General features: G+C 37.9%; 2 protein-coding genes across 3 annotated transcripts; one reads left to right on the top strand and one right to left on the bottom strand.

The window, feature by feature from the left end:
- The first annotated feature begins 4,132 nt into the window (after positions 1–4,132).
- On the top strand, positions 4,133–15,922 carry aadac (arylacetamide deacetylase). Its single transcript, XM_058417849.1, has 5 exons — positions 4,133–4,447; positions 7,898–8,126; positions 8,676–8,745; positions 13,962–14,133; positions 14,435–15,922. Exons 1-5 carry the CDS (start codon positions 4,307–4,309, stop codon positions 15,032–15,034), a joined length of 1,212 nt encoding a protein of 403 aa, XP_058273832.1. The 5' UTR covers positions 4,133–4,306; the 3' UTR covers positions 15,035–15,922.
- A 2,221-nt stretch (positions 15,923–18,143) lies between these two features.
- On the bottom strand, positions 18,144–24,075 carry LOC131371046 (cysteinyl leukotriene receptor 2-like). Of its 2 annotated transcripts, none has more exons than XM_058418771.1 (2): positions 23,948–24,075; positions 18,144–20,881 (listed from the first exon to the last, which is right to left on the bottom strand). In XM_058418771.1, the coding sequence occupies exon 2, from the start codon at positions 20,866–20,868 to the stop codon at positions 19,759–19,761; it is 1,110 nt and encodes a 369-aa protein (XP_058274754.1). In that variant the 5' UTR covers positions 20,869–20,881; positions 23,948–24,075; the 3' UTR covers positions 18,144–19,758. The 2 variants fall into 2 exon arrangements, with proteins under 2 accessions (XP_058274754.1, XP_058274755.1); XM_058418772.1 differs by lacking the exon at positions 23,948–24,075 and adding an exon at positions 21,358–21,506.
- Positions 24,076–24,422: the final 347 nt, after the last annotated feature.

The following is a 24,422-nucleotide window of genomic DNA, read 5'->3' as shown; positions in this document are numbered from 1 at the left end:
AAACATTTATTTTATGTCTTACAGTTATTTCTCTGTTTATTTGAATGTAAGTAGGGAGCCATTATCAGGTTTAAAGCTCCATCTATGGCCAAATCCTTACCTCCTGTCAGAAATAACAAGGATTTAGTATCAAATATTTTGAGACTGAGCGGATGATGTGTCTTGAGGATGAGGACGTATTTGCTCAAAGGCATTCATGGAGATCCTGAACATGATGAGGTAATAATAACAACAGTAATCTTTAAAAGGCGAACAGATTCATTGGGGTGCCAATAATTTTGCAAATCCATTTTCAAGTGATTCCTTTCTGTTTTCAGCTGATAAGAAAAATATCTTTGGCCAGGTTTAAGTGACCCTCATCGCCAGAGTCTTAGCCTTAACGTGACCGGACAGCCGCGTGAGCACATGTAGGAATCTTCTGACTTCCTCGAGCTGCACAAATCTGATGATTTCACACATTCTACTCATTAAAATGATTCGGCGTGCATGTAAGAATTACAGACACAGCATGAGTCCCGAGTCATGAGCCTGAGTCAGAAATCAAGCCTGTTTATATGGAGATGAGAAATAAAACTCTATGCCTATAAAAGTAGTTATTAAGAAACACATAAACACATGAGGACCTACAAGGAGTTTCGGGGCTGATAGAACATTTTAAGGTCCGATATAATTATCATACAAAAAGATTATGTTTGCAATATACTGAAGGCAAAAAATATTTTTATAACACAACGAAGCGATATTAAAAAAACAATTTATAATCTCAACTCATTAAAAAAATATTTTATTAATGTTTTTCCCTTACAAACAAATGAAGGGGTGAATACTTATGCACAGCACTATACATTATGTATCTGCTTTCTGTTGACGGTTCCTTCCTCATGTCATCTCAGGAGGTTTTTCCTCACCAAGGCCACCTGAGGATTGTTTGCTATGGATCTAAAGCTACATGAAGATTTATGTCAAGCTGCTTTTTGACAATGTTGCTCTAAAAAATAAAATATATAGCACTCTGTACCAAATTTAGAGGTTATATCTGACACCAAACATAATTCCCGTGAACAGTATGCAAGTTCCTGGTTGCACAACTCCACTTTTTGATTATATAGTAAACCGTTATAGCAGGGAAATTAGTTACAATGACGGTGTTATCCAGATGCATATGAAGGTTTCTACATCATGTTCATCTCAGGGAGTTTTCCCTCGCTGCTCCTGCCTCTGGCTTGCTCATTACCGAGGGATAATTTTATTTAAATGTAAAATTTATCTCTTTAATTTACTTAACTGAACTTTATTGTCCTTAAAGGCAATTCTTTATATAGACAGCAGTATACATACACGTACAGCAGCAACAAAACACACATAAAAACACGCATTTATAATAAGTCATTTGCAGCAGGTAGAAAGGAATTCTTATACCTATTTGATTTGCACAAAGGGAGATTAAATTAGTTCCTTCCCACAAGGAAGCAGGTGAAATTTGGTACACAGTGAATGGGTGGCATCAGAAAGGATGCTAACTGGCCCTTCTCAGTCACCTTATGTTCGTAAATTTGTGTGATAGACCTTAAGTCGGTCCCCACAATCTTGCTGCACATTTTAACAATACTATTCAACTTACCCCGATTCTTTACATACAAACTGTCATACCAACAAATAATGGAAAAACCTAAAACAGATTCAACAAAACAAGTGAAAAACATCATAAAAGAAACATGCATATAAAAAAGTTTCATCAGAGAATATATACACTACTGCTTAAAAGTTTGGGACCACTCAAAACTTTTTATTGTTTTCCAAGGAAACACACACGAAATTAGTCTGAATAGAAAATATAGCAAAAGAACAGGACATGTCAGAGTTAGAAATAATGATTTTGATGGAAATTAATGTTCTGCTTTCATCAAAAAAAACGATAAATAAAAAGATAATCTGATGAGATTTCACCCCATGCTTCCTGGAGCATCTCCCACAAGATGGACTGGCTGATGGAGTCTTCCTCCGTAGCTGAAATCAAGCTGAAATATCCAAGTGATCCCAAACTTTTGAGCGGTAGTGTACACTGAAGAGCTCTCCCTCTAATAATATCAGTGTTTGCCTCTAGTTTTAATTTATCATGTCATTTATTATTCCTGTAAAGCTGCTTTGTGACAAATGTATATTCAAGAGGTGTATGCGCATGCTTCTGGTCATAAGTATAACCTACATTCTGTAGTCCATCAACATTTCTGAATGCCAGATGGATCCCAAAAAATCCCCCCAAGATTTTTGATCATATTTCTGATCCCAAATGGAGCTCAGCTGGTGTCCGGCATCCAGCACAATTTAGTGTGCAGTCAATTTACACCAAACTTCAGTTTTATACAGAGTATATGTATATATACAGGACCACGTTTGGGCTATTCCACCCTATAGAACGCACTATATGCACAACTAGCTCTTAATCTGATCCAAAATGCTCCAAAATGTCTTAAAAAGCTCATTGATGGTTAGTCTCAGAGAATTGAAAACCTCAGTGTAAAAATTGTTGCGATTATTACATTATTGAGCCAAAGTGCTGTGGAATTCTCAACTCTGATTGGTCAGAAAGGGCTGATTAATTCACAGCACTTCTGCCAGTATTATATGTGATCCCATGTATATATTAAGCACCAGTTATAATACATAATATGATCAAATGTTGTAAATTTCCCACTGGGTTGAATAAAGTATCTATCTATCTATCTATCTATCTATCTATCTATCTATCTATCTATCTATCTATCTATCTATCTATCTATCTATCTATCTATCTGATCAGACTTGTATGGCAGACGCTCTACATTACTGAAGTCTGATAATAAACAGAAATTGCTTTATGACAAATGAAAATAAATAACTATTGATATATATTGATGTTCCCATATGGTGATGGTGATTTAATATGTATGGAAGGAGTCTCCATATCCAAGGTTAGTTGTTTTGTTACATTCAGCAAGTTTTCAGTGTCATAACTTTCTGGTTACTTGGAACCAAGCTGTGTGTTTTTGTTTTTGTTTTTTTGTCCTGTCAAGTCAAGTCAAGTCAAGAAGCTTTTATTGTCATTTCAACCGTAAGTAGCTGACGCAGTACACAGTGAAATAAACAACGTCTCTCCAGGACCCTGGTACTAAATAATACAACACAGAGCTAAGAACTGACAGTAAGTTGTCCTAGCCACATAAAGTGCATCGTGTGCAACCTATAGTGCAAACAGTGCGAAGACAAATAGACCAGACAATACAAAACAAAACAGGACAGACACACAAAATACACAAAATAGTGCTGACCAGGATACATTCTGTATATGAGATATAGTACAATGTGCAGAAATAAGAGCGCTGTAAGAGAGCAGTTCAATTAATTTCACGAGAAAGAAAAAAAAAACAACTTTTTTATAGCTGTTATAACAAGTGATAACAAGAACCAGCTTGTTTTGTGGGATGGCATTGCAGTGCCAACATTCCCCAGTGTTGATTACTTTCCTATAATAACACGATTTTACTACAACTAATTAATTCTAGAAGCTTGAATGGTGTCTGGAAATAAGTATGAGAGCACACTTTTACATAATGTGACAGTTCATGAAATAATAGGATTATATTTCATGAAATAAATTTGTTCAGCTTTTTGGAATTGAGTCCAGAGAGGAGTAGAAGTATGCGAAGAGGAATAGAAGCATGAAGTAATCCTTGACCTATATGTACACTCACTATTAACAGTTAATAAAGGTGGATTAAACTCAAACCAGTCATGCAGCCTGGCTCTCCATAGAGTCTCGCTTACAGTTATATTTAGCCAGTGACATGCCACTGGATACCAGTTTTTCTTGAGGCTCCAGTGCAGTGAAGACACCGTAGCTGACTAGTGACGTCTCTGTCTGCTCTTTTATTTTCATATGAAAAAAATCCAGGCTTCATGCAGGTATTAAAACAGAATATTTAACGCAATATATTAAATCTATGTTAAAAATTACAGTACTTTTGGCTACATTGCATGCATGCGTGAACACCGCATGTTAGAAACGTTCAACCGGTTTTAGCACGCGCTAAACGCGAGCCCCTCCCGGTTGACCTGTGTTGGTGGGTGGATTTGGGATGAGGGGTTGTAGAGGGGAGAGGATGGGGTGGGGGGGATAGGGAAACGCCGGTGTGCGCGCGCGCGCCGTCCTGTCGCTATTGAAACTTAATCCCGGATTACCGGAGTGTCTGGTCACCGGACCGTCTGATTACGGCGGGGGGAAAGTTTTGTTCGCGCGCGCTCCGCTCTCCGTTGCAAAGCACCTGAAATGCGATCCATAGGAGCGCTTTTCCTCCTCTCCGCCTGCGCGTTAACGGCGTACTACATCTACACGCCCGTTCCGGACAATATAGAGCAGAGATGGAAGCTCATGATTACCGACTGTTTCTTCAGGACTTTGAGTCACTTGGTAAGTTCTGCATTTCTGCATTTAAACAAAGATTCATACCCTAACATAACTTCCAAAAGCTGCACGCGCTGATTAATTTAGCCCTTTTACGCATGGTGGCAACACGCGCCAAGAGTTTAGATAAGGCTATTTTTTATGAATATTATAATGTAAATATAAATAAATATAAACTCAAATCAACTCCGGTGTTATATAGATCATTATTCTCATTTTTTTAAATTTATTAAATGCTGCTCCTAATCTACAAATTCATCCAAACATTATTTCTCTTTATATATATTTTTAAAAATAATTGAGAAAAAAATATAAATATAAATATAAATAAACATTAGATTAGAATATACCTTTCACTACGTAGAGAAACTAAAAATAAAAATTTAATAATAACATATGTCTACAAATTTTTTTAGTAATATGTTTTTTTTTTGTTTTTTTTTTTACATTTTTTTTACTTATAAAAAGTTAACACTAATAACTTCTGCATAATCATATATATATATATATATATATATATATATATATATATATATATATATATATATATATATATATATATATATATATATATATATATATATATATGTATGATATATGTGTTATATATGTATTCTAAAAGTGGCCAGAGGCTGAATAAGAGTTAACAACATTATGTCAGATTATGTCAGATCTTAATCCAGGCATTGGAAGCCCAGCTTACCTGCTCTTATTATAGGAGTTATTATAGACACTGGGAGTTTATTTCTGGAAGAGCTGGTGCTTGTGTATTTTCCTAATCCTCTATTTTGATTAAAAATGATAAATGCTTGATTGATTATTTCATGTTATTATCCCATTAATGATCTTATGCTCATTGCATATGTAACGCTATTTGCAAATAAACATTACTGCACCATGTATAGCCATGTGTTTAAAAACAAAAAAAATGTGTCACATAATAATTTTTAAAAATGGTATAGTTTGGTTTTGTTTAAATTTGCTATAATAATAATAATAATAATAATAATAATAATAATAATAATAATAATATTTTAGAATATGTCTTTAATCTCAGGGAATAAAACAGGACATTTATAATAAAAAAATAATAAAGTGAAATATTTCTATAAGCCCATGTCAAAAATTATATTTTTATTTCTATTATTATTATTATTATTATTATTATTATTATTATTATTATTATTATTATTATTATTATTATTATTAATAATAATAATCACAATAATAATAATCATCATCATCATCTGGGCAAATAAAGCAGCACAATCTTTTATACAAATTGTAATTAAATAATAAGTGAAATAATATTATTTATATAAAGTGAAATTATATTTTTATGTCCTTGAAAAAAATGTCCCTCTTCTTCTTCTTTATAATAATAATAATAATAATAGTAATAATAATAATAATAATAATAATAATAATAATAATAATAATAATGCCTCACTAGTCACTCTCACCTGTTTCTCATCATGCCTCGCTACAACCACTAGTTATCTTTTAGTTTTCAGCGTCTTACTGTCTAGCTTTTTTATTGTGGTTGTCTTTCTTGTCATGTGTGCCTCATTAATATTTACAGTCTCCATGTCTCTTGCCTCAGATCCATATTTCATTTTGATGGTTCTAGTTTTCACAGGTTTTTTTTTTGCACTTTACACAATAAATCTTCTGAAATTCTATTGCCTGCACTACAAATTCCTGATGGAAAGCTGACCACTGGATGCTGCGGATTTTTTGGTCCAGCAGGGGGTCCAGGGGAAGAGTTGTCTGATGTGGGAGCAACATGGGAAGGGAGATTGGAACAGAGCCACACTGGAAATGCCATACAGTGACTCTTAGGGACATTTTGGAGGAGGCTGGAACCATCTCTCACCCTCTGTGCCCCACTGAGAACATCACTGCTCCTTGTTGCTCAGCTAAAGGCAACAAGGTAAACCTTTTACCCTTCTGCCCTACAGCGGACTCCATTACAGCTCACAGCCCCAGCCATGGATATCACTCCCTTTATTTGATCCAACCTGTGATGCCTTCCTTGACATCTCTGCTCCACCATGCTCCACTTTAAACGTTTTGCTCCGCCTCCTTGCTCAGCTAGGGATCTCGCTCCACCTCCTTACTCTGCTGAATAAATTGCTCCGCCTGCTTGTTTGGATGAGGATCTTGCGCTGCCTCCTTTCTCGGCTGATTACATTCCTCCGCCTCCTTTATCGGCTGAAGATCTTGCTCCACCTCCTTACTCAGATGAGTACATTGCTCCGCCTCCTTGCTTGGCTGAAGATGTTGTTCCGCCTTCTTGCTCGGCTGAGGATCTCACTCCACCTTCTTACTCCACTGAATACATTGCTCCGCCTCCTTGTTTGGTTGAGGTTCTTGCGCTGCCTTCTTACTCGGCTATATACATTCCTCCGCCTCCTTGCTCGGCTGAAGATCTTGCTCCGCCCCTTGCTTAGCTGATCTCACTCTGCTTCCTTACTCAGCTGAATACATTACTCCGCCTCCTTGTTTGGCTGAGGATCTCGCTCCACCTCCTTACTCAGATGAACACATGGCTCCGCCAGCTTACTTGGCTGGGGATTTTGCTCCGCCTCCTTGCTCCGCTAAAGACGTTGTTCTGCCTCCTTGTTTGGATGAGGATCTTGCGTTGCCTCCCTTCTTGGCTGAACACATTCCTCCACCTCCTTGCTTGGCTAAAGATAACGCTCCGCCCCCTTGTTAGTTGAGGATCTGGCACTGCCTCCTTTCTTGGCTGAATACATTACTCCGCCTCCTTGCTCAGTTGAGGATCTTGCTCCACCTCCTCACTGAGTTGCATCATTTCCTTGCTTGATCGAGGACCTTCCTCTTCCTTCTTGCTTGGCTAAAGGAGTCACTCTGCCTCTTTGCTTGGCTCAGGATGTTGTTCCCTTCTTATGATTCGTTGAGCAATGGAATCCCCAAAGACTGCAGAACTGCACTCCCCATTAGTCCCAGCATGTCCCACACCTCATTAATCACTTTTACCTGTCTTGTGTCTTGTTATGCCTCGTTAGCACCTCTACTCAAATTCTGTTTTTCTGTGTCTCAGTATATTTTGTTGTTGTGTGTGTGCCTCATTATCGCTATAGTCTGTATGCCTCTCCATGGTGCAGTAATTTATCTGCACCTGTATCGCCTCCGCTGCCGGCTCTTGACAGGAGTGCATCGAAAAAAAATATTACCTATTAAAACGCATGATAACTGCGACAAGTTCCTAATTAATTTGACAAATCTGAAGGTTCAATTAATTGATTATGAAAGGTTGTTGCTTTATTTACTACAATCTGTTTTCTCTTCTTCTCGCTCTGCGACACATAGTTTGGATTAAAAGCATCTAAAGCATGTACATGCTGTACTTGACTGATGCTAGTGTTACATAACAACCATCCATTTTTCTATCTTTCTCTCTCTCTCCATCATCCCATCTTTTCTCTCCAGGCAGACTTCAGCGAGCTGCTAGGTCTGACCAGCTACATGGACGTGATGATGTTCATCACTTTCCTAGAAAGAGTCATACCCGTGTCAGACGAGAGGGTGAAGGTGGTGGAAGAGCGTTTCGACGGCGTGGAGGTCGTGGTCTATGAACCCAGACAGGACAGAGGAACAGGCGTGAGGAGGAGAGCCATCATCTACCTGCATGGTGGAGGATGGTGTCTCGGCAGCTCCAGTAAGTCTCATCAACATGTAGCTTGCATTAAGTCCATGCATTAAGTGACCTCTATAACACCTGATAAATTCTTGATTCTGACTGGTCAGAAGAAGCGCTGACAATAGGTTGGGCTGCAAGGCAAATCTCAGGCGCTTGTTTTAATCCTTGGTCATCTTTGTTTATCTTTGTATCTATGTTTACTTAGCATTTGTGGAAGAAGTCTCACTAACAATTAGAGGTAAAGCTGTAACCTTGTTGTTTCCAGGACTGTGTTTTATTTGTTTTAATTAATTAATTAATTATTAATTAATTTGTTTATTTATTTTGACTTACAGACATTAAAAGAGAGAAAAAAGAAAGGCTGGACATCCATTTATAGCTGCTTTAACACAGAGCTCGAAGACATTAAAGCCACATCTATTTATCATTTATAAATTAAAATATAAAAAATATTTTAAAAACCTGCAACGTGTTTATTAAGAAATTAAATTTTTTTATGTAGAAGAATAAAAGACTTGAAAAATGATCCACTTCAAGACATCCTGTTTTCTCTTTCTCTGTTTACAGAAATGGGTCCGTATGATCTCCTGTCCAGGCAGATGGTTACAGAACTAAACGCAGTGGTCGTTTCTGTCGAGTGAGTATTCAGCCACATTATGGCGAAATCCAGGTTCCAAGAATCCAGAACTCTCTACAAGCAACCGCTTTATTTGATTAACACCAAAAAAAGATTTTTAAAATCTCTGCGGTATCATGTTCCTTGACCATTTTATTCTTATTTATAACCCACACACAGTGATAAGTGTTGAGTAACACAGGGAATTTCCATCTAAATGCCGCACATCATCGTCCCTGCTGCTTTAAATAACGAACAGGACGTTTTGATTAGCGCAGAAAGCCGCAAACTTGTCCGAGGAATCTAATTTGTAACTTGGATAGTATAGAAACAGTTCTCGGTACTGTACTTAAACCCCGTTATTTGTGGTTTTGACGCATTTTATAACCACAAAGTAGCTTTTTATTCTCATTATTTAGAGAATTTATTATATTTTCGCAACACTTACAGGCGTTTGGCTGAACCTACGCTAGATTTCACAAATCTCCTGTATAAGTTCAACATTAGTGTTCTGACTCTAATGTGTTACATCTGTTCCATCTTTCCTGACCTGATTTGTGGTGTTGTTCTTCTTGTTTTTGGTGTATTATTTTAATAATAATAATAATTAATAATCGCTTATCTGTTAGCCAATCACTATCTAAATATTGGATTAACAAACATTATTTATGGTAGAAGCTTAAAACTAGCAAAAATAAAGGTTCTTAAATGCTTCTCGGTCATGGTGTATGGTTCAAGATGGAAGCGATAACATTCATGGAACGGTTCCATCGCACAGAAGGTTCTTTGGACTTTTTAACATTATGGAACTGACAAAATAAGCTGTGCCTTTAAGAACTATTTTCTTCTTATGAGAACCAAAAACTGTGTCTGGGACTGAAGGTCAAGAGTTTTTTAATATTAAGTAAGGTGTTTTATTGAGCTCTAAAGTGTCCAAAAAACCGATGAGAATAAAACTGCGTATGCTATATTTCTTAAAGTATTTATTATTTACAACATGCTCACCCTTAGGCTTTATGCATTGTCTCAGTGGTTGTATTCACTTGCATGGATTTTGACTTTTTCTTTACTTTTTACATGAGTAGCTCACAGCTTTCCTAATAGGGATGCCAAAACGTTTCCCTCTCAATATCTCAAAATGGCTCTTTCTCTAGTTAGAACCTTATAACACTAAGGTCACGCTCTGGACTTTTTCAGCGGGTCCACACTGTATATAACAACGTACTTCTCTGCACACAGAAATCATAGCATGTGATGTCAACTTTAAACAACTTACTGTAGTCCAGCCAGAAGCGTAGTCGAAGTCTGCGCATGAGTTTTAGACCATAGTTGGGGTCAGACATGGCAACTACAGAGTAATTCATGTCAGACCAAATACAGATTAAAAAATCAAACCAGAAATTGTAAAAAATATTATTATAGCTATGTCCAGAAAATGCATTTATATGTAATGCAAGCGTATTTTTTTTTTAAATAATTTTTTTTATATAATTAACATAACCAAATTGAAATTGAGTTAATATTATTATATAAAAAAATATTAATATTATTCAAAAACTATACAAGACTTAACTGTTTTATACTGTATTTGTATAATAATCTCATAAGTAGGGAACAAAGCACTTTATTTTATTATATCTATTTTATTAGATTATTTAGATTAACAACAAAGCACAACTGTGCAGTTCTAGGAAAATAATCAACAATAGGGTGGTGTAAAATTCTCTGATATTTGATTGATTAATTTCCTACAAGAATGTCCAAATATGTTTTATTCCTCTTATACCACAATAATTTGCCTATATAACTTTTTTAAAAATATTTTATATAAGTATAATATTTATTTTTTATTATTAAAGAATTTTTTTATATTGTTTTAATGTTTTTTAATGTTCTTTAATGTTTTTCTATTATTATTATTATTTTAAACTAATATATATATATAAGATCGGGTTATTAATTACGTTTTAGCAGCTATAATTATTTGCTTAATTATTAATAAAGCAAAAAGTGAAGTTTATTGTGATACTTAGAAACCGAATATTATCTACCTATAACTTTTAATGTATTAAAAGAAGTGTCATTTTTATCCGTTTATAGTTACACTTAATATGAATGAAATGTATATAATGAAACGTTAGTTTTTGTTATTACTTATGTTATAGCAGCTTTACTCATTTGCTCTATTATTAATAAAATAATAATAGAAAAAAAGCTAAAGTAAAGCTTATTGTGATGCAGAAAAAAAAAACAAAAACAAAAATGGCTGATGCACAATGGCGGAAAGAGTTCTCCTTAGCAAAAATATTCAATTTCACCATCAATAAATCAACACTTTCCTTGTTAAACAAAACCCTTTTTTTTTATTATTAATCTTGATTATATGGCTCGTTTGTCAAATAGTGGTTGCTATGGAAACAACTGAGTGCTTTAGTATGTTGTTCTATAAAGTTTTATATATGTTGTTCAGGGTTCTGTAAAACATGGTCCAGCACATGCAAGACTTTATAAAGTACACAAGTAAAGCAGAGAAGAGGCATCGAGAAGGCTTATAAGTATCAGGTGTGAATGATCATCAGGAGCCAGAGCACAGCGAGAGAAAAACAGAGCGTTCTCTCAGAGCGTTCCAGCTCCGTGTGCTGCTCAATGCCAGAAATGTAAATTTGTCATTTTTTCTTCTCGAAAGCTTGACTTTTGTTTTGGTTAAGACTTAGAAATGGAAAATGTAGAAGTTTTTCAGGACAAAAACAGTATTGTAAAACCACTGATTTGAATTTGCATCCTTATAATTCCTTCATTTCGGGAACGATTTGGGTCGGCAATGCCGTGACCGAGACACCGGGTCTGTAGACTTGGCACTATCTTAAACACTATTTTATCCTTTCTCAGTAAAACAACGTGTGGTCACGTGCTCCACCCAAGTATGCACGTTTGGCGTGAGATGTTTGGCCACGCCTCCTGGTGTGTGAAGCAGAAGAACAATAGAGTCAAGGAATTTCATACAATAGAGTTAATATTATGGATTTTTTCCTATTTGCTAAAAATGAGAAATCGCTGAGAGTTACTGAAATCAGACACTCGAGTACATACAGGAGTTTCTGCTTCAGGAATGTCAAACTTTTATCCGGCTCTATCTGCCAGACGATCACTATTTAGGATGAGCATATACACTCTTAGAAGAAAAGGTTATTTAAGGTTAAATCTAGCAAAAATTTATCTAGCAAGGTTCTTAAAATGGTTCTCGTTCATGAGGTATGGTTCTGGATGGAACTGTTAACATCTATGGAACGTTTCACAGAAAGTTCTCTGTAGTGGAAAAAGGTTTTTTAGGCTATAAAAATATTCCTTATGGTACTAAGAAAAATAAGTGGTTCCTTTAGGATCCATTTACTGAATAACAAGGAATTCAGAAATTTCACTAAATAATTTTACACAGTAAAGTTAATATTGTGGATTTTTTTTTAAAGCAACAGGTCACATTGCACTTACTGATCAAAATAAATGAATGTAGTAGATCAGTCTTTAATTATCAGTGTTTATCTGAAATACTCAGAGAATGCACAAACAGAAGAAGAAAACTGTACGTCATTGGTAAAAAAAAAAATAATCTAAATTATATTTTTACTTAATTTTATATTTCAGAAGAAGAAGAAAAAATATTAATAAAAAAAAATTAATTAAAATATTAATAGTCTGAGCAATAAATTATTATATGACAATTTCTTCATGAAGGAAACATACAGTATATATATATTATATTTAAAATTTATAAATATTCACCCTTTTTTTACTGTGAAACCACAAAATTAGTTCTTTTAGAAAGATGCATGCTTACAGTGTCAAACTGTTGTTTTTTTTTTTTTTTTAAGAAATACATATTATTATCAGATTTTATGGATTTTTTTGCTAGTATAATTTCACAGACCAGCTCTTGTTTTTTAAGCTCCAACTATTTTTTTTTTTTTAATTCAGTCAAGTTCCGCAAGATGATTTTAATTCGGAAAACAGGATCTGATTTCGTCTAGTGTTTTGGATTAAACCCTTTTTCCGGCCAGTTCTGGTCCTTAAACTGAATGTTTGACTCATTTGTTCTACACATTAAGTTAATATGAGGTTTGAGCTGAACAATGAGAAACAATGAATAAATTAAGTAAAGAGGAGGAATTTGAAACACAATTTAGCCTCGGATTAAGTGCAGATTTGCAGAGAGCTACTTATGTATGCATAATAGTTTATGCTGGAAATAATTCGCACAACCTGTCTGCACAACTTTGCACGGCTCTGATGCTGTTTATACTGTGTAGCTATCGATTCTGCAGTTGATTTTCTCGTATGTCACACAATGTACTTGAAAAGAAAACAACCTGAAACAAATTCACTCAGAATGTTTTCATGCAGCCAAATTGTTCCGAATTCAAGCAAGCAGATGGTATACTGTAGAATTCGTATGCGGTTTATTCACAAAATGAGCAAACAGTCCAAAACAGCAGGCAAAAATCACAATGAAAAAACAGAAATCGCAATCAGCAAAGGCACAAAACAGAAAGGCACTAATTCAGAAACAGGCATACACAGTGAGAGCATAAACAAGACAGCAATAGAACAACAGCTTGGTATGTAGCAGGGCTAGCAATACTTCAAAACTGAAATTAGCATGAGCATGGTTTAAAATGTCGAAAAATACAGTCACTCTTGACCGGAACTCCGGCAAGCGTTCCCTCTGGGAGGGGAAGTGACTGGTGGAGATGTGACACAAATAATCTGTTGGTGATCAGATTCATGGCTAAGTTAAGTCGCCTTTATGGGTCATTACTGCACAGTGAAATTCTTTCTTCGCATATCCCATCCTTGGGGGTTGGGGTCAGAGCGCAGGGTCAGCCATGATACAGCGCCCCTGGAGTAGGGTGGTTTAAGGGCCTTGCTCAAGGGCTCCAACAGTGGAATCTGATTATTTTCTCAACTGGATTCAAAAATGCACCTGTGCAGTGGTGCGTATGTTTATTTATATCTTACACTTTATGTCTTAATCATGGGGAAAGAACTGGCCACTGAAGGTGACAGAATATATTTAATTCACCTGGAAAGGAACATTTGAATCAGATGGGGTTCCATATAAACAATCTGCAATCAGACTGAATTAATTCAGTGTTATGAAAATGGCTGTATGTCAAAATATGGGCTCTGTCTTAGAATGTATGAAGTTCTGTTATAACGCCTAAATTATTTTTTGTGCACAGGTACCGTCTAGCCCCTCCTCACCACTTCCCTGTTCCATATGAGGATGTTTACCGCGTAGTGAAGTATTTCTTCCAGCCTGAGGTTCTGGAGAGGTACGAGGTAGACCCGGAGCGTGTCGCGGTGTCAGGGGACAGTGCTGGAGGAAACCTGGCGGCTGCTGTGACACAGCAGGTGAGATACTGTATGTTGGAAAAAAAAAATTGTGATAGTTTTACATTTATGGCAGCAAGGAGTCACAGAGGGTAGCATCAACCTCCTGAGTTTGACCTCAAGCTCAGGTCACTGGTTTCCTTCCACTGCACAAATCACCACACATCCTTAACTGGAAATAGGGGAGTGGTGAGGATGGACCAGGTGTAGCTCGACACGAACAGATCCATGCCTTAGATTCGAATCGGTCTTTATAGGATTAACGTTTTGTTTAGGAATTCAGAATTTCTGATCATGCTCTCAAATGTGTTTCTAATTTCAGCTGCAGCTGGAACCAAACCAGCATGTGAAACTAAAGGCGCAGGCTTTAATCTACCCGGCACTGCAAGCCCTGGATCTGAACACACCGTCATACCAGCAGAACCAGCACATGCCGATCCTGCCACGTACGCTCATGGTACGCTTCTGGAGCGAGTACTTCACCACTGACAAAACGTTTCTTACTGCCATGATGACCAACAATCACAACAACGCGGAATCCGTCGCAATGCTCAAATTCGTCAACTGGAGCGTCTTCCTGCCGGAGCCGTACCACCGGCCGTACAACTACAGCACCTTGTCTGTATCAACTGAAAAAACCTCGCTGTCGCTAGCGGACCCACGAGCATCGCCGTTGCTCATGCCTGATGCCGTGCTGCGTCAGCTGCCTAAAACCTACATTCTGACGTGCGAGTACGACGTGCTGCGTGACGACGGCGTGATGTATGTAACACGCTTGCGTCTGGCCGGCGTCGACGTGACACACGAACACTACAAAGAAGGCTTTCATGGCACAATTATGTTCACGCTGTGGCCCACCGAGTTTGAAGTCGCCCGCAGAATGACGAACAATTATCTGCTGTGGCTGAAGGAAAACTTGTAAAAGGATATTTGCTACAAAATTGGTTTACATAAATACCTTGTCTCGGAGACTCCTTCCCAGCACCAAGCTGCATTTAGATAGCTGCATTTTTTTGTCTGTCTGTTTCATGTGTTTCCTGTTTTTATAGGGCCCAGTCTGATTAACTGATGTTAGATTATCAGGGTGTAATATTTTGACTCATTTTGGCTCATAGATAAAAAAGTGGAGAAATTAATATTTTTTTAAAAAAACTATATGAGTCTCTTGATTTATATCAGTATAACATTTTGCCAGCGTTTTTTTTTTTTAAGTCTCATTTCTTTACTGACATCCTCAGACATTCTGGTAATTTCTCATGTTTTCCACTCTTTAGGCTCAATGGGGGTTTGGCAAGAAGTAAAGTAAAAGCACATGCTATTTTTTTTTTTTTAAATGTGAAACTCATACGGGTTTATTCTGTTGACTTTCTTCCACCATGGCTGTATTCTTAAGTGCCTCAGAATGTGTGTGCACAGAACAACCCAGAACTAAGGAGTGTTAAAATATATAGCTTTTAATTCCACTCGAGATATCTGAAGCATGCCGTGAGGCAACACACTCTTATCAAGCTGATTTATTGCCCCTCCCACACACACCCTCATCACTACTCCAGGTCTGGTTTATTATTAAAGCACATTAGCGTTACTATAGTAACATGTAATTCACAAGGACTTGTATGATGGACACTCCAGAAAAAAATTAATGTGTAGCAATTTTGGAAGGAGTCTCCAGTATCAGCACTTTGTAACATGAGGAAAGAGGAAAGATGCTGATAAGGGAACAGCTGTTTATAGCTACTACTGTATAACATAAGCGATAACTTGTTTCATGGACATTCCAAGACATTAAATATATATAACTATAAATGGATGATGTGTTGTTTCTTTAAGACATCAAACAAATGTTAATGTTAGGAAGTTGATATCGTATACACAGGCTAGCATACAGAATTAAGCCAAATCTAACTATTTTGAATGGCAAAGCAGTGACAGAGGTCGGTGTCCCTGGTGCGTGTCAGCAAAAATAAATAAATAAAAATAAATAAAAAATGAAGAGCGAGGAATGGTTTTGTTACCTGATGGAATGACAAAACCACAACGGTTAAAGCAGAAGTGCCAACATCTACACTTTAGCTATACCATTTATGATTTTTTACTATTCCTAATCCATAGGGTTCAATATGACGTCGGTCCACCCTTTGCAGCTATAACAGCTTCAACTCTTCTGGGAAGGCTGTCCACAAGGTTTAGGAGTGTGTTTATGGGAATTTTTGACCATTCTTCCAGAAGTGCATTTGTGAGGTCACACACTGATGTTGGACGAGAAGGCCTGGCTCTCAGTCTCCGCTCTAATTCATCCCAAAGGTGTTCTATCGGGTTGAGGTCAGGACTCTGTGCAGGCCAGTCAAGTTCATCCACACCAGACTCTGTCATCCATGTCTTTATGGACCTTGCTTTGTGCACTGGTGCACAGTCATGTTGGAAGAGGAAGGGGCCAGCTCCAAACTGTTCCCACAAAGTTGGGAGCATGGAATTGTCCAAAATGTCTTGGTATGCTGAAGCATTCAGAGTTCCTTTCACTGGAACTAAGGGGCCAAGCCCAGCTCCTGAAAAACAACCCCACACCATAATCCCCTCTCCACCAAACTTTACACTTGGCACAATGCAGTCAGACAAGTACTGTTCTCCTGGCAACCGCCAAACCCAGACTCGTCCATCAGATCGCCAGATGGAGAAGCGCGATTCGTCACTCCAGAGAACGCGTCTCCACTGCTCTAGAGTCCAGTGTCAGCGTGCTTTACACCACTGCATCCGACGCTTTGCATTGCACTTGATGTATGGCTTGGATGCAGCTGCTCGGCCATGGAAACCCATTCCATGAAGCTCTCTGCGCACTGTTCTTGAGCTAATCTGAAGGCCACATGAAGTTTGGAGGTCTGTAGTGATTGACTCTGCAGAAAGTTGGCGACCTCTTCGCACTATGCGCCTCAGCATCCGCTGACCCCGCTCCGTCAGTTTACGTGGCCTACCACTTCGTGGCTGAGTTGCTGTCATTCCCAAACACTTCCACGTTCTTATAATACAGCTAACAGTTGACTGTGGAATATTTAGGAGCGAGGAAATTTCACGACTGGATTTGTTGCACAGGTGGCATCCTATCACAGTTCCACGCTGGAATTCACTGAGCTCCTGAGAGCGACCCATTCTTTCACAAATGTTTGTAAAAACAGTCTGCATGCCTAGGTGCTTGATTTTATACACCTGTGGCCATGGAAGTGATTGGAACACCAGATTCTGATTATTTGGATGGGTGAGCGAATACTTTTGGCAATATAATGTATATAAAGTATGAAGATTGGACACCACTGGCCTAAATAAAGTCTTAAGACTGGACAGCGCTAACCTAAATAAAGTCTTTAAATTGGAGACTGCTGACCTAAATAAAATCTTAAGATTAGACACTGCTGACCTAAATAAAGATTGGTCACTGCTAAACTAGGTGAACTTTGGCATGTAAATTTGCAAACCTTACTTTTGTAATCCAATAGAGAACAGCGGGGCATGGCTTTGGTCTCTGGTTGCTTAAAACACAAGCTAGAAATCTTGTCCACCAACATGTACTGAGAATTTAAAGTAAAATTCTATTGTTTTTGTTTTTATTAACAATGTTTCCAACTCTGTTCATATGTAGCTGGTCTCGAGTACTACCATCACAAAAGATGACCTGGAGGTATTTTCAGAATATCAGGGACTATTTCTTGAATTCACTTTACTGGTCATCAGTAACCAATAATCATTTTTATAAGCCACATGTACCTTGTAAGACTAGACTATAAACACTTGTTTATAAAGAGTGAGCAAGAATTTTTTACCCCCTCCACCACCACCATCACCCCCCACCCCCCCACCCCAGACACCAAAGCATTTTGTGTGGGATCATTCAAGTAGAGTTCACCCAGAGGAGACAGGAAGGAGATCAGCTGAGGTATGCACTCATCCACCGCATAAAAAATGAAAGGGCTTTCAGTCTTGATGTACTGCATATGGACAGAAACACATTCACACCGAACAGAGCGAGATAATTGGTTTATTGCTGGTATTACATACCATTTGACACAAATGAAGCATGTAAACATTGGCAGCCGTAACAAGTATGGTTTAAGTATAATTATAAGATTGTGCTTAGTTTTCATTTCCATTTTTGGACCCGCTCTCCAGGGACTAGCTTTAATGCAAAGGGCTTTCTGCCAAAAAAAAACCCAGCATAGTGATAATCAAAGGGATTTCTGCAAATAAGATAATATTTAGATATTTAGATAAGATAATAATCAGTCAACCTGCCACCCATAGAATGTGAGATGAACGAGATAAGTGTTTGGTACAAATCTGTCCTAAAGATGATGAGATGTTTGAACATGTGAATGTTTTGCCATTGAAAAGATGTGCTTCATCCTTACAAAGGATTAAGGGTATAAAAACACAAAAGACAATACATCATATTATTAGATTCATTCAAGCTCTTCATCCCAGTTACTGTCATGGAAGATACAAAGCTTATCCTGGTAACACGCCCGGATGGGACGCCATTCTATCACAAGGTACCAAGAATACACGGTCAAGTTAGAGCCAGCAATCTGCCTCCTGGCATGTTTTGGGAGGTAGATGGGAACTGAAGATCATGAAGAAAACCAGTACATACAATGCACAGGGATAACATATAAAGCTCCCCAACTGCACCACCAAAGCTCCCCCTTTCCCTACAGGGATGGGATAATTATCTGTATTTAATTATTTGGGAGATATAGTCCATGAATTCCACAGCAGGATCGTAAGAATTGTGTGACAATTATTGCTTCTATACCATTTCCAAAAATATTCCAAGCAAGTTATCTTGTGGCAGAGATGAATATAAATGATACTTGTTCCAATAAACATACTTAATCAAAAGTATTCCGGGGTATTATGGTTCATTTTGGCTTACACATTCAGCCCTTATTTCAACAAGCATCAGATTTAATGCATTTTAAATGAACTATGAGTCAAATCAAAACCCAGTTTCAAACAGACTTTAGGAAACATGTTTTTGCACTTGGCAGGAAGAAGACACACATCTTTAAGATATCAGTCATGGAATGTGGTACTTGCCATGTGCACTTTGTTAATCATTTGATATAGCTAAAAAAAAAAGGCTCTTCTACTTTAAGAATATATACACAGGTTCATAGGAGTCCATAAAAATTCCTACAAAGGAAAACCAATCCAGTCCAACTACCGATCTCCTGAGATCCCCTTAACTGTCATAGACATTGATTAATGAAAATGAAATTTCATAGAAAACCTGCTTAGTTGTCAAGTCAAAATGTTCTCATTGCTGTGGATCTAAAAAGCCATATTGTCAGATCATAAGGTTGATGAACTGCAGATGTATGATGTAGTTCATTTGCTCTCTTTTCTCTCTAATTATTTTCACCTGTCTGGAGGAACAGATGGTACGACGATCCACTTGTTTTACAATCTTGACTGTTCTCTTAGTACGTTCTGTAATAAAACTGAAAATGAGACCCCCAAAAAGTCAATCAGTGATTTACTGATGCCTGGGATTTATACACCCTTCTATTTCCTTGACTGAAAAATTCCAGGTTCCTGGTTGTCCTGAAGTACCTTCATACAGAACAGTGGACTGTAATCAAAGTGTGTTTAGAGCCATCAAACAGTAATATCACTATTCTCAGAGGGGGACAACTCCAAAGGGGAACCTTGGCCTGTGTGTGTGGTCTTTGGTTCTATGACCAATGGTAGCTGCACAACAGTTTGAGACATGTCACTCAAACTGGTATTCTCAATTGCACAAGAAAGGTGCACACGAGCAATAAACTTATTCATCACCGCTATGAAGCCATGGCCCACAAACAGGAAGAGAAGTGGATCCAAGCAACTGTTGAGGGCAGCAAAGCAAAGCGTCACCACTACCGATTTCTGCAAGCTGGCCAGCAACTTGCATGTCGCTGTTTGCTGGAACATCATGTAGTGGAGGTGCAGTGTACGCTGGATGTGGTAGGGGAGGAAACAAAAACAGAAGATCAAAAGCACCAAGCAGATCAGAGCCACGTCACGCTGTCTTTGGCCAGCCCGGATCTTCAAAATGTGTCTGATCATAAGGGAGTAGCAAATCAATACCACTGTTAGTGGAAGCAAAAAGCAGGTCACTAGCACCACCAAGTTTAGATGATACAGAAAAGCCCAGGACTTTTTCCCTGCTGGTTCCAGGCATCCCCCAGCTTCCATGCTGAACCCAGATGTTATCCCAATGTGTAAAAAGTTCCCACCAACCACAAAGACCCAGATTCCCCAGCACAGCAAGCGAGCCCATCTACAAGCCTCGCTGTTCTGGAGCCGGACTCGACCTGCCAGCACCATGTAGCGGCACAAGCTAAGAGCTGTCAGAAAGAAGATGCTGCAATACATGCTGATGTAGAACAAGAAGGTGGAGAAACGACAAGCGAGGCTCAAATGTGACATTGCCGGCCTGGGAGATGATTCTTTCAAACCGGTCAAGCTGCTGAAGTAAAAGGCGATTCGTAGCGGCAACGTAAATATGAAGATGAGGTCTGATACAGCAAGATGTATGAGAAAGATGGTTGAGAGACGATTCTTCACCGAGAGCTTGCAGAAGACGTACAGAGCGCCAACGTTGCTGATGAGACCAAAAATAAAGATCAGGCTGAAGACCACAGTGTAGGTCTTGAATTTGTATTCCTCTGAGAGGTTACAGCTGGGACCTTTAAGGACTGAGCTGTTGGCTTCTCCACTCTCCATCGCTCATCAGATCCTGCAAATTGGAATAGAAATTGGTGAAAATATGGCTGCATTTCAGAATGTGTTTGAATTTTTAAGGAATGAAATACAGTAGGATTTGCTATATTTGTTATAGGAAAATAATCAACACTGGGGTTTATCTGGAGAACCGGAGACAATGGTAGATCAAGTGGTTAAGGCTCTGGGTTGTTGATTGGAATATCAGTGTTTAAGCTGCAGCACTGTCAAGCTGCCAGTATTGGGCCCTTGAGCAAGGTCCCACAACCCCCTTGCTCCAGGGGTACTGCATCATGACTGACCCTGCGCTCTGACCCCAAACCCAAAGAATTTCACTGTGCAGCAATGTACAGAATGTATACTTTTTGGTGCAATTTTGTGTATTTTATGTATCTGTCCTGTACTGTTTTGTTTTGTATTGTCTGTCTGCACTGTCTTTCTGTCTTGCACTAGGTTGCACATGATGCACTTCATGTAGCTAGGACAACTTACTTTCAGCCCTTAGCTCTGTGTTGTTTTATGTAGCACCACACAAACAGGGAAGAGCTTCAGCCATAGCCTCAGCCCGGACTGTGAGCTGGCTCGGAGACGTGGCGTGATTATTTCATCAATGTTATTTTTCAACGAGAAGAAAACCTGAGATCTTATCGTCATCCCCTGAAGAGGAGAAAAAACAAGGATGAAAGACAAAACGATGTCTTCATCAAAGATGACCATAGAGGCTAGGTATGGTATGTGCAATAATAAAATAGTACACCAGCGGCGCAACGGGGGTTTAATAACAATGAGGAATAACAGGTCATGGCCAAAAATGTGTGTTATGCATGTGTATGTGTGTCAGATCTCACAACGAAAGACAGCGCCATCACTTCTTATCATTCAACAGCGGTTCTCTGAAAACACACTGTTTTTCTTCCCCTTTTTACAAAAAGTGAGTCATATATGTTGAATAGTGTGGTTGCGTATTTTGTGCACATTTCATGCAGCCTGCTAATCTCACAGATAATGAAAAAATGAAAGTAGGACTGCTCCACACGCCACCTTTTCTCTTTCCAGTTGGTCTAAACAAGTCTACACCCTTAAGCCGAGCTTACAATCACGACGAAGCATGTGGCTTAATTTACCGTTCAGGATGTTAAGTTTCGTCCGCGATGTTCAACAAGAACGGATTACCTTTATTTTTTCTGTTCGTAACATCGTGAGAAGTTGTACCACAAACATGAATAAAAAACGTTTCAGACAGAATGATGAAGTCATTTTAGTTTCTGTGGTCGGTGTGGTCAGAGGAGCCGACAGACGCTGGCAGCTAATTCTGATTGACGTCGAGAAATAACCTCAAGTGTAGCAGCTCAAGTCAAACAGCACAGTAAGAAGATAATTATGAATTAAAGCGACAATACAAAAGTAGTTCGGTCGGCTCATTTTTTGATTGGTTGAGCACCTTCTGACAGCACCTTGTCGGGTGTTACTAGGACAGTTCCTTGCCAGACCACTAGGGGGTCCTGGCAAATGGTTTATTTATGTATGACTCTGTTATTCCCATGTGGGCGATGCCACGCCCTTTCCTAATGTGTGTGAATACTAATTCTCTGTGCAAACATGACAGACGCTGTGTTATTAAGGTTTTTATATCGAAGTCATGTTTTGTTGAAGTTATCCAAGTGTTAAAGTCTTTGTTTTGTTAAATAAAAGCAGTGCACGTACTGAATCCCTGCATTTGGGTCGGATCTGCTACTGCAGCTGATCGAGCTTATGGCGGAAATCTGGGTTCAATCCCCACCATCGGCCTTTCATTATACACATTTTTGTAGTTTAAAAGTACTGTGTTTATTATTATTATTATTAAATCAATTTTAAGGTGTGAAGAAACAGAGAGACTATAAGTCACAGTATCTGTGCAAACATGACAGACGCTGTGTTATTAAGGTTTTTATATCAAAGTCATGTTTTGTTGAAGTTATCCAAGTGTCCATGTCATAGTTAGGGTTCGTTTCTGTGATGTTTAGTGTAAGCCATTGGTTTGTTAAATAAAAGCACCAGTTTTAATGAAAGGAAGTCAGGATGATTTAGCTAGCTGAGGGGGGCTTTTTTTAGGATCTGTTTCTACTAGCGAAACAAAAAGAAACAAAACACTCGGTTATATCATGTCCTAAGTGTTACTTTCGCGATATACTATGGCTAAATTCTGATATTCAGCTTAAACACACTGTTGCTTGCACAAGGTTGGAAGGAAAACTGAAAAAAGGAGATCGACAACAAACTAATAACTAAGCCGAATTAAACATGATACGCTGTTTAAAAAGTGTCATTTTAAAGTAAATGATATTGTTTAGGGCAGTGTTCGCATCTTGTACTGTTTCTCACGACTTTAATCATCAAGACGTGAACAAAATCCAACCTTCACCCTGAGTCACATGAAACCGAACCCAGCTTTTCCCTGCATGAGCTCAGGATCTACTACTATTATCATTATTATTATTGTTAGAATTATTATTAAATCAATTTTAAGGTGTGACGAGAAAGAGAGACCAAGACAATGCAATGACAATGATATCGATACAAATCGCCAGCTTTGCATTTCTTTGCTTTAACTGTGGCTAATTAATAAATAAATATTTAAGAATGCTGTGAGATGAAATTCAATAATGGGTATATTTGCAGATGTTATTTCTAAAATATATTTTTAATTGGTTGAACAATTGTTTTTCGAGTTGCAATAAATGCATTTCTATTAGTTAAATTAGTAATATAGTATAAATAGTAGTAGTAGTAGTAGTAGTAGTATACTTATATTAGTATTTGAAGGTTCAGACTCTTGAATCTATGCAACTGATAAACAATAAATAATAATAAAAAATCTCTATGCAAATTTCAATCACATCTGTATATTTATTCACATCTGTAAAATCTCTTTGGCACATATATTTTGTTTTCCGAAACAAGTTTATCATCACATCACAGGCCCAAATCACGGCACAAACACAATCCATTTCTCCAGCACAAGGAGAGTCACGTCCTTATCCCAAACTTTAAACTAAACCCACAGCTGAGGTATTAAAGAAGTTGTATAAAAAGATTTTACCTGAGTAAATGCCTTTCTATGTGCGTGCCTGTCGCCTGCTGCTGCAGTTTCTGTCTCTCTGCAGCATGCATACATACCTACACAAAGGAAACCATGCTCTCAGATTCTTCAGATAATCAGAATTATGAAATGCATTCTATACATGGTCACATGAATTGTAATACACACCACAGGCTGAAACAGGGCATCAAACGAGCATTTACGATCGGCTATGTGATAATAGATATAGGAAGTGGTCTGTTCCCCACTAGCTGTCTCTCTCTTGTGAGTTTCCTATAAAATGTGTTTACAAGAGTAACTGTTGTGTTCTGAAAAATAACTGAAGATTCATAATAACTACTTAAAGTTGTGGTGGTTTCTGATCAGGGATGTGAATCACAGTGAGAACAAAACAGAAAATAAATAATAATTTAAAAAAAATACATGACTTTTGTGTGAGAACGTTATTTTTAAGGGGACCTTAGGGAGCCACCTA

The sequence above is a fragment of the Hemibagrus wyckioides genome, linkage group LG20 (assembly GCF_019097595.1).
Source record: "Hemibagrus wyckioides isolate EC202008001 linkage group LG20, SWU_Hwy_1.0, whole genome shotgun sequence".
NCBI classification, from domain to species: domain Eukaryota; kingdom Metazoa; phylum Chordata; class Actinopteri; order Siluriformes; family Bagridae; genus Hemibagrus; species Hemibagrus wyckioides.
The sequence above is the reverse complement of the archived record's forward strand: the minus strand, read 5'-3'. Positions and strand labels throughout refer to the sequence as shown.

Excerpts from the sequence above, each read along its gene's own strand:
- aadac (XM_058417849.1), top strand. The coding sequence starts at position 4,307 with ATGCGATCCATAGGAGCGCTTTTCCTCCTCTCCGCCTGCGCGTTAACG. Across the intron at positions 8,127-8,675 it reads ATGGTGTCTCGGCAGCTCCA|AAATGGGTCCGTATGATCTC; the intron begins GTAAGTCTCATC and ends CTCTGTTTACAG. Across the intron at positions 8,746-13,961 it reads GCAGTGGTCGTTTCTGTCGA|GTACCGTCTAGCCCCTCCTC; the intron begins GTGAGTATTCAG and ends TTTTGTGCACAG.
- LOC131371046 (XM_058418771.1), bottom strand. The coding sequence starts at position 20,868 with ATGGAGAGTGGAGAAGCCAACAGCTCAGTCCTTAAAGGTCCCAGCTGT.